Source organism: Ovis canadensis, chromosome 7, assembly GCF_042477335.2.
Source record: "Ovis canadensis isolate MfBH-ARS-UI-01 breed Bighorn chromosome 7, ARS-UI_OviCan_v2, whole genome shotgun sequence".
Lineage (NCBI taxonomy): Eukaryota > Metazoa > Chordata > Mammalia > Artiodactyla > Bovidae > Ovis > Ovis canadensis.
This window is the reverse complement of record NC_091251.1, coordinates 28394021-28404629: the sequence shown is the minus strand read 5'-3', so window position 1 is coordinate 28404629 and position 10609 is coordinate 28394021. Positions and strand designations below refer to the sequence as shown.

The 10609-nt window shown below is 48.6% G+C and overlaps 1 protein-coding gene across 19 annotated transcripts in view; it reads right to left on the bottom strand.

Moving 5' to 3' along the window:
- Positions 1 to 598: 598 nt before the first annotated feature.
- Positions 599 to 10609, bottom strand: part of NOX5 (NADPH oxidase 5) — a 72468-nt gene continuing 62457 nt past the window's right edge. For 8 of the 19 annotated variants that reach the window (XR_011258079.1, XM_069595494.1, XM_069595498.1 and 5 more), the window contains one exon: positions 599 to 987. Coding sequence is in view for 15 of the 19 variants with exons in the window: in XM_069595498.1 (XP_069451599.1) it covers positions 866 to 987 (122 nt within the window). In the remaining 4 variants the exon portion in view is untranslated. Of the gene's footprint in view, positions 988 to 1770; positions 1844 to 3890; positions 4258 to 4484; positions 4524 to 6258; positions 9918 to 10609 lie in introns of those variants that run through there. The other 11 variants (XM_069595506.1, XM_069595490.1, XM_069595491.1 and 8 more) reach the window with 4 other exon arrangements.

Sequence of the window (10609 nt, the reverse complement as noted above, 5' to 3'; positions counted from 1 at the left end):
GAGATCTCAATCTGAAGGTGGGGAAGAATGCTCCAAATGTCAGGCACTGCAGAAGCAAAGGCGTGAAGGTGTGAAATGGCATAGTGTTCCGGGCAACGCTGAGTTCTACCTCATTTTTAGAATATGCAGGTGAAATGGATGTTGGCCAGACAGAGGAAGAAGGGCCAGTCTGCAGAACTGAATCAAGTGCTCGTGCAGGAAGGCCTGTGTGCCAGTCTTGGCAGTCTGATGACTGTGACAGGACAATTATCCAACAGGAAGGGGTCTAATCAGATCTGCAACAGTGTGGAGGATGGATCAGGCCTGGAGAGGCTGGAGAAAGGAAGACCAACCAGGAGATCATATAATACTCCAGGCAACAGTCTATGGAAGGACTGAACCGAGGCAGGACCGACACAGGAGGGAATGGATGTGAGAAACACGTTGGCAGCGCCTGGTGGCTGGCTGAGGGATGAAGATGGGGAGACAGAGGAATCAAGGGTACCTGGCTGATGCCACCAGCTGAAACAGGGATCACAGTGCAGAAGCTTTCACGAACCACTGCCAAGCACCTGGTAGATGGTAGTGCTATTCCAGACACAGAGACAGAGACAAATAATTCATTTCCCTTGGATGTACTTCTCTATTCTTTAAAGACAAGCTTAATCTGTATACACATATGTCCAAACAAGTTTGGGAGAATCTCAGAACTTTGTTCTTTTACCAAAAAAAAAAAAAAAAACAAACCCATTCCCTCCCTCACTTCCTCCTGCCCCCTCTCCGCCCCCCACCCCCACTGAAACCCACTCCCTGATTTATTTTGTTTTCTCCAGGAGGCAACACTCATGCAACTGGGGTGATTCCAGGTGGTGTAGGATTAGGGCAGCTAATTTGGGGCCACTATCACAGAGCTAATGTTGGGAGGCGGGAAGCTTCCTTGAGAGTGGTCTTTCTCCAGCCATCTCTGCCTTTCTGCTGGAGTCTTCTTCCCCCCTGGGATGGATTTCCCTGTAAAAAAAATGTCTTGTCTGAATTAATCTTATTTTTAAAAGGAGAGAGTCATCATGTTGTAAAGACAGATCATAAAAAGATGCATCAATCTGTCAGGAAGACTGGTTAATGTGAGTATTTGTTTAGCAGAGTCAGTGCCCCCGAAGCAGTCTTTCTGGACCAGCCCTGGGCCTGGAAGGGCCTTTAATTTGAATACTTAGAGCACATTTGGCCGGCAGCTTTGCATTCTGAGTCTGGGCACTGGCGCAGCCTTACTCTGTAGAAGAGGGGAGAGCGCCCCCAGTGTAAGGGGCCCATTCCCAGGGCGAGCAGTGCCCCAGACACTCCTGTTGGAGAACTAATCAATATGAGGGGTCTTTAGAAGACACTTCAGATGCTGTCTCCATTCTGCATTATTCTTTTTGGGCTTCTTTTATTCCTATCAGGCTTCCCTGGTGGCTCAGCTGGTAAAGAATCCACCTGTAATGCAGGAGACCTGGGTTTGATCCCTGGGTTGGGAAGATCCCCCGGAGAAGGGAAAGGCTACCCACTCCAGTATTCTGGCCTAGAGAATGCCATGGATTATATAGTCCATGGGGTTGCAAAGAGTCAGACACAATTAAGTGACTTTCACTTCAGACGCTCTCTCCATTCTGCTTTATTCTTTTAAAAAGGACGCAGATAAAAACCGAGTAATATATGAAGTGCATGGTATAAAAATTCTATGCTGTGAAACATTCCATGGGTAATACAGAAATACATGAAATAGAACAGAGAGCACTGCTCAAAGTGCTCCTTTACCTCCTTCCAGTTGACCACTGGGCACTGTTAGGTGTGTGTCCTTCTTACCCTCTTCCAACACATTTCTATTTACCTGCCTGATACACAGACACTGTTTGTTTTTTGTTAGATGGAATGGGAACACATCAAAACATGGCATTTGAATTTTTAATTAACCTTCTATTTTGGATTTTTTTAATACAGCTATAAAACTAATTCACGTTTGTCATAAAAATTTCCAAATTGATAGAGGGGTAGAATATAAAATGGTGAAAAAAACCAACAACCTAACACCGTCCTTTCCACTCAGAGCAGATATAACACATCTCTGTGTAACTTTTTGGAAAGACCATGCATGTAGAAGCGTTTAAATGCGCACACGTTCATCTGTTCATTGAGGGAGGGAGGGCTCCGAGAGGTCGCAGGGCAGATCAAGGTCACAGAGCAAATGCAGAGGCCGCCTCCTAGATCTCAGAGGGCAAAAGCCTTTCCACACTGCACAGTTCTCGGGAGTTTGCCCGCAACTGGTCTCAACTGGAGTGCCTAATCTCTCCAAGCTTCAATACTTTGGCCACCTGATGCAAAGAGCTGACTCATTAGAAAAGACCCTGATGGTGGGAAAGATTGAAAGCAGAAGGAGCAACATCACTCATTATCAGAGAAATGCAAATCAAGACCACAGTGAGGTACCATTTCACACCAGTCAGAATGGCTGCGATCCAAAAGTCTACAAGCAATAAATGCTGGAGAGGATGTGGAGAAAAGGGAACCCTCTTACACTGTTGGTGGGAATGCAAACTAGTACAGCCACTATGGAAAACAGTGTGGAGATTCCTTAAAAAATTGCAAATAGAACTACCTTATGACCCAGCAATCCCACTGCTGGGCATACACACCGAGGAAACCAGAATTGAAAGAGACACATGTACCCCAATGTTCATCGCAGCACTGTTTACAATAGCCAGGACACGGAAACAACCTAGATGTCCATCAGCAGATGAATGGATAAGAAAGCTGTGGTACATATACACAATGGAGTATTACTCAGCCATTGAAAAGAATACATTTGAATCAGTTCTAATCAGATGGATGAAATTGGAGCCGATTATACAGAGTGAAGTAAGCCAGAAAGAAAACCACCAATACAGTATCAGTTCAGTTCAGTTCAGTTCAGTCACTCAGTCGTGTCCGACTCTTTGAGACCCCATGAATCGCAGCACTCCAGGCCTCCCTGTTCATCACCAACTCCCGGAGTTCACTCAGACTCATGTCCATCCAGTCCATGATGCCATCTAGCCATCTCATCCTGGGTCGTCCCTTTCTCCTACTGCCCCCAATCCTTCCCAGCATCAGAGTCTTTTCCAATGAGTCAACTCTTCGCATGAGGTGGCCAAAGTACTGGAGTTTCGGCTTTAGCATCATTCCTTCCAAAGAAATCCCAGGGCTGATCTCCTTCAGAATGGACTAGTTGGATCTCCTTGCAGTCCAAGGGACTCTCAAGAGTCTTCTCCAACACCACAGTTCAAAAACATCAATTCTTCGGTGCTCAGCCTTCTTCACAGTCCAACTCTCACATCCATACATGACCACAGGAAAAACCATAGCCTTGATGAGACGGACCTAAGTTGGCAAAGTAATGTCTCTGCTTTTGAATATGCTATCTAGGTTGGTCATAACTTTTCTTCCAAGGAGTAAGCGTCTTTTAATTTCATGGCTGCAGTCACCATCTGCGGTGATTTTGGAGCCCAAAATACTAACACATATATATAGAATATAGAAAGATGGTAGCGATAACCCTGTATGCGAGACAGCAAAAGAGACACAGATGTATAGAATGGACTTTTGGACTCTGAGGGAGAGGGAGAAGGTGGGATGATTTGGGAGAATGGCATTGAAACATGTATACTATCATGTAAGAAACGAAGCGCCAGTCTATGTTTGATACAGGATACAGGATGCTTGGGGCTGGTGCACGGGGATGATCCAGAGAGATGGTATGGGGTGGGAGGTGGGAGCGGGGTTCAGGATTGGGAGCTCATATACACCCGTGGTGGATTCATGTCAATGTATGGCAAAACCAATACAGTATTGTAAAGTAAAATAAAGTAAAAATAAAATAAAAAAGAAACACCAATATCGATAAACATATGAAAAAATAACCTTTAATAAAGAAATACAAATCAAAAAAAAAGAAAGCAGAAGGAGAAGGGGAGGACAGAGAACGAGACGGTTGGATGGCATCACGGACTCAGTGGACATGAATTTGAGTAAGCTCGTGGAGACGGTGGACAGGGAAGCCTGGTGTGCTGCAGTCCATGGGGTCACAGAGTCGGACGCAACTGAGTGACTGAGCAACCTCCACCTTGTCTGCAAGGCGGCTACACTCCTCAGCACCGTCGGCTCTCAGTGTATAACAGGCTGCACGTGCGGGGGCTGTCAGGCGGTTTGTGTCTCTGATGCTGCTGTCCCCTCCAGAGCTGGCGTCACAGCAGAGCAGCGTCGTGGAGGCTGACAAGGCGATTCGTTCAGTGGGCTTGTGTTCTCGCTTTTGTTTCCCAGATTACCGTGACAGTTACACGAGGAGAAGCGGCCCCTCCCCTGGGGGGGGCTATATCCCCGTGAGGCCCCTCCCCTCTACAGGAGGCCCTGGGGCCACAGGCCTGACCTCTGGAAGCTCCCAACTTGATGGAGTGGGTGGTACACACCCTAATAACCTGCCCTGATCTCGAGCTCACCTGCAGTCCCTTTCTGTTCACGTAGAGGACTGCCAACACCTGGGTGGAAGGAGAAAAGTCAGCCAGTCGCGGGGATGTGCTTGTTTCTGGTTAACTGCAGGTTAGCCCCGATCTGAGCATCTAGGAAATATCCAGGTGGACGGCCCGGCTAATCTGTACACCCACATATTCGATCCTGTCACCTATGATGATGTGAGGTGGCAGAGCCTGGGCCAATGAACTCCCCCCACCCTCCAGCCAGCCGCCCCAGACCTGCTCTGACCTTGCAACTGGAAAAGAGGAAAGCCCAGAACTTGTACACTGGGTGCAGGGATGGGAGGGGTGTGGTGTGGGTGTGTAGCAGAGGGTGGGGAGGTGGAGGGCCGTGTGTGTGTGTGTGTGTGTGTGTGTGTGGTGTGGTGTGGGTGTATAGCAGAGGGTGGGGAGGTGGAGGGCTGTGTGTGCATTTGTGTGTTTGTGTGTTGGGGTAAGAGGCTGGCAGCTGGAGAAATTGATTTTTTTTCTTTGCCATGCCTCACGACACGTGGAAGTTCCCGACCAGGGATGGAACCCATGCACCCTGTGCATAAGACTCTGAAGGTGTGTAAGACTCTGAAGCACAGAGTCTTAACCACTGGACCACCACCAAGTCCCAAGAAACTCTAATCTTGAAAATGAAGTTTCTTGGCTTCATGGTTCTGTCTGAGGGAGAGTTGCCTCTAGCAGAGAGCTTTGGGGGGCTTTCTTCCCTGGCTCTTTTGGATTCACTACCATTCAGAAACCAGTCTCCCTCCCAGCAAAACAAACCCTCTTGAGATCGCTGGTTCCGCAGTGCCCTCCAGTGGGTAACTAGAATATGTCTGGAGAGAAAGCCTTGGACACACATGGTCACAAGTCATGCCTGTGGATCCTTCAAGGATTTTAGAATCTAGGTGCAAGTTCCTCCACATGCTCCCACGCCCTTTGGAAGATAAAATTCTATATGAAGAGTTGGCTGTTTGCATACAGTGGCAGATCAGTGGAAATCTGTAATGAGAGAGCAAAGGACTGCACTCTGGGGGACCAGTGTTTCAGGAATATGAACAGTTGTCCTGGGCAAGCTGTAAGATAGTGGTGACTGTGAGTGTGTATGTGTGTGTGTGTGTATATGTGAAGTCCTGTTAGCACACACTAGAATGCTCTGCCAACTCTTGCCACATGACTTTGCTATATTCTCTTTACCAGCCCCCCATCAGGACACCCTCCTAGCTTACATCTACACTCCACTGAGTGACAGTTGTTTTTTTCCCCGAGCTTTCCCAAGTCTGATGATAAGGCGAAAACACAGACTCAACAGGAAGAAATGGGCTCCAAGAGTGTGACCCCAGGCTAGTAAGTTAACTGTTCTTGGTCCGAGTTTCTCCATGGGAGTTAGATGTCCACCGGGGTCCAGCCCCCGCAGGATCCAGGGAAATCCGAAGGAGAAATGGCGTCGGCAATTGATTTAGAGAGAAATAAGGAAAGAATGTTGAAGATAAGAAAATAGAGGAGAGAAAGAGGCTGATATTCCTTGGTTTACATAGAAAGCCAATAAAACTCTGAGACAAGAAGTTTGCCCTGTTCACAGAGGCCACAGGTGCCCTCCCGGTCTCCCCAGGGAGTGAAGACGCAGAACGTCTTCCCGTTCAGGTCTTAGAAACCTGGGCAGATAAGTGAACGCAGGGAGCCTCTATGCTCCAAGGGATCAGCCTGAAAAAGAGAAGGAGGGAGAGGGAGAGAGAGAGAGAAAATGATTGATGCGGGGTGACCAAGCTTCTTTGAGTGAGGCCCAATAGCTTTATTTTTAAAAGGTTACTTTGCCTTATACATAGAGGGAAATGAAAGATGCAAGGTCATACAGAGTCAGCCAAAACATTCCAGCAGTTTTGCCCTTATTGAAACCAGGTTTTTTTCTGCATACCTTTACCACGAATGATGTTGTGTACAGTATCTTTTGGCCTTGGAGGCCTGTGAACATTTTATGACCCTCTTTTGATGCTGCTCAACCAGAAAACTTATTTTCCTTCAAAGTGTTTTTTCTTTATATTTCTAATCTATGTCAGCCTCAGAAAATGCTAAACAGAGTTACATTTTTTTACAGAGCAAAGGTGCAGTGAGTTACAAAAAAGAACCAATTAGCTCAAAGTTCTGATGTGGTTAATTTCAAGGCTATATTTGTTTTTCTTACATTCTCACTATGTTAACTAATGTACTCCCAGGTGCACAGTGGATAAGAGATATGGGAACTTAGCAACAAGCATTGGCCCAATAATGAAATCCTACACCAGCACTAGCACTACTCTAATAACTTTTAACTCTTTGAAAGGCTCTATGATTTAGGCTTTCCATGCCTCTCACAGTTGGGAGGCTGTAAATAATCATATGTGTAGCTGCAAGAGTCTGGATATACCTGCCAAGCAAGCTAGAACGCTAAGAGGGGGTTTGATTTGAAATATTCCTCTCATGTCCAGGAGACTTATTAGCTATAGCCCTAAGTTGATTTTCTCCAGAGAAAGGTGGTCAGGGTTAGCCCCTGTTAATGTCAGAGGAGTTGGTGAAAGTCATGAAACAGTAAAACAGACAGATTCTGGTTTTGGGGTAGATGCTCGAGAAAGCCTAGGGAGCCCCTTGAGTCCTGAAGCCTTGCTTAACAGTTCTCTTCCACATGACCTTGTCATGGGTGGGATCTCCTGTGGTGGCTCCTGGCAGATATCTATCCCAGGCTTGTTGGAAATTAAACACAATCGTGCACAGAGACGCCAACACAAGGCCTCACAGATATGCTGACGCCCACCCCCAGGAGAGGCCCTGTGAACCTGGTGGCCTTCCTTCCTGCCCTCCGTGCGGCTCGCGTGGCCGCCTCCTCCACCTCCAGGCTGCCAGCGGGGTCCCCCTCTCCCTCGCACCCTTCCTCCTGCTCCTCCTGCATCTGGAATACGACGTCCTGGGTCCCATCTTTTCTCTGTCTCAGTCCTCCTGCTGTGCTCTGCCCTCTGCCCCAAGCTGTGCTTCAGCATCCTTATCCACCAGTCCTGTGTTCTTGCTGCTGCTGCTTTTTTCTTTTTTTTAAATATTTGGTTGTGCTGGGTTTTAGTGGTGGCATGTGGGATATCTTAGTTGTGGAATGGGAACTTTTCGTTGTGGCGTGTGGGATTTAGTTCCCTGGCCAGGGATCACACCTGGACCCCTGGCATTGGGAGTACAGAGTCTTAGCCACAGGGCCACCAGGGAGGTCCCCTTTTGCTGCTGCTGTTTGAAAAGCACTTCTCTCACCCATGCCGTTTCATTGTCGCCCACAAGATGACTCCAGAGTCCTCCAAACTCCCCTCACCTGCTGTGTCCCAGGTTCCTCTCTGATGCCCAGCCCTTTATAAGAGGTGTCACCATCACGGTCGTCACCTTTACCTGTTCTGTGCCCAGGACTTCTAACCCACAGAAAAGAAAGGTATATTCTACAGTCCCATTGGAAAGTGCCTGATTCCAACTCCCAGAAAGCTGCTCTGGGGAGGAGAGTTTAGACTGTCACAGAAGAGATGGAACACAGCAAGACCAGCTGCCAAGGCGGAGGACATGCAGCAACTGTGAAGTCCCCAGAGGCTTGCAGTGTGGGGCAGAGAGAAAACACCCAGCTCAGATCTGAGGGGTGAGGCCAGCCCTTCTGCCCCTGCCTACCACCCAGGACATCTCCTCCCCAAAGAGTCTCCCAGGGGAGCGTCTGTATTTGCTGTCCTTGCCATCGACTCCTGTCTGGACAGTGAAAGAAACAAACAGAGGCTCCAACACAGACATAAAGGAAGCTATGAAGTAGAGAATGGGCTTCCCTGATAGCTCAGTTGGTAAAGAATCCGCCTGCAATGCAGGAGACTCTGGTTCGATTTTTGGGTCAGGAAGATCCCCTTGAGAAGGAACAGGCTGCCCACTGCAGTATTCTTGGGCTTCCCTTGTGGCTCAGCTGGTAAAGAGTCCGCCTGCAATGTGGGAGACCTGGGTTTCATCCCTGGGTTGGGAAGATCCCCTGGAGAAGGGAAAGGCTACCCACTCCAGTATTCTGGCCTGGAGAATTCCATGGACTGTATAGTCTATGGGGTCGCAAAGGGTTGGATACGACGGAGTGACTTTCACTTTCACGAAGTAGAGAGAAGATGCAGAGACTCAGATGCTGGAGCAATAAAGAGCCACCCAGGGACAGAGGATGAACGTCCTGAGCACTACTGGTAATGTCTCATTTCACCCCCAGCAACTGTGATCAGGCAGGTGGGGCATCAGGCCCATCCTTCAGATGAAGAAACAAGCTTGGGGAGGTTTCCAGGGCCACACCACTGGGGCACAGCAGAACTGAGCTACAAGTTGCAACCTGCCAGATTCCCAGGCACAGGACTTCTCTGTGACCCCCATGGAGAGACACACACAGAGACTCTGTCTCCATCCCACTTCTCTAATGACTCAGTGTGTGGAGAGAAGGGAAAAGCATCATGCTGAGCAAGGAAGGGACACACACAGGGGAGAGATACAAAGAGATAGGCAGAGAGAAGAAAAAGGACACAATATACAGAGAGATGGGAAGACAACAACATAAAGAGAAGGGAAAATTAGCTGCTCATCGCTCCCTATGGACATGGATTCTGGATAAAACACACATTCCAGGTCTCAACCCCAGATCTGCAGAATCAGAATTTCTGGGCATGGGTCCCAGGAATCTACCTTTAAAGAAAGTTCCTTTGAGTAGTAAGGTGTGCTTTGAAATGCATCAGAAAAACAGGATAGCCTGGATGAACAGAGGGAAGGGGAGATGGAAAATACGTACTAAGCCAAACACAGCAAAATGTTAACTGAGGATATCCAGACAGTGGGTAACACTGTTCCCTGGACAAGTCTTTAAATTTCTGTATGTTTGAAAATTTTCATAATAAAATGCTGTGTGTGTGTGTAAGTTCCAGAATGACTGTGATGATCAGGTGGGTCTGGGACAACTGTAGGAGGAGGGAAGATGTCCTCAGAGGACTTCTGGAGAAGGGGTTGGTCTGGGAAGGCCCCCTGTGCCCCTCAACCATGTCACCTCCACCCCTCTACCCCCCAGCCAAGTCTGCCCAGCCTCACAGCAATTCCCAAACTCACAGCAGCACCCCACAAGGCCCTGCCCTCTCCCTGGGCTCTCAAGGAAGTCCGTCTGCCTCCTAGGGCCTCCTGTTCTGCACGTGAAGCTGGATTCACTGGGTCCTCTTGAGGCTGGTCCCTGCAAGGCACTAGCAGCAGTCTGATCAGGCTGGCAGGCAGTGGGTTGGGGCAGAGCTGGGAGGGGCAGGGCTAGAAGTTCTCTTGGAAAAACTTGAAGCTGAACTGCTCACAGTGGCCCTTGAGGATCTTGGCCAGAGCTGGGGAGCCACAGAAGAAGACCTGCACTTTGCCTTTCTTCTCAGCAGCCACCTTCTGGAACACCTAGAGTCCACAGAATTGGGGAAGGGCAGAGGGAGAAGAGGGGGACTTCGGACCCACCCAGTGACTCACCTAGTGGGGCTGAGGATATAATGGGCCAGGATGGCTGTCCTCCCCATGAGGAGCTCCAGGGCATAGCTGCTTGGTTTTGGCCATTAGTTTAGAGGCCATATGCTCAATGCATAACCTGATCCAGACCCCAGGGAGGGCTGGACCAGAAGCAGATAAGACCCAGGCCCTCCACTCAAGGAGTTGCATCCACGGGGGAGACATGTACTAACCAGCTGCAGTGCTGGGGGGCAATGGCAGAGTCCAGCAGGCACACTGATCTCCAATGCCCCAACTTCACGCCAGCTCACAGGCCTCCACTGAAATGCCTCTGTCCTGAAGTCAGGCTTTCTCCCTCAGGGAGGACCATTTTTAACCCCAGGTTCCGCTTAAGAATTGCCTTGCCTAAAGTTTTCTTGGAGTTCAAGGCCTGCTGGCATCCCTTCCCCATCAGCTCTTACCATCTAAACATGGATCACCACAGTAGTTTGAAGTGCAATACAGTCTGGTCATTTCAGGCAAACACTACACCCCAGTTGGTAAGTGCTCAGGGAGGAAAAATAATAATAAAACCAATCTGAGGAATATAATAGACTGGGATAAGGCCTGATATCTCCTCAGAACTCTGTCCACTAGGGCCTTTGGAC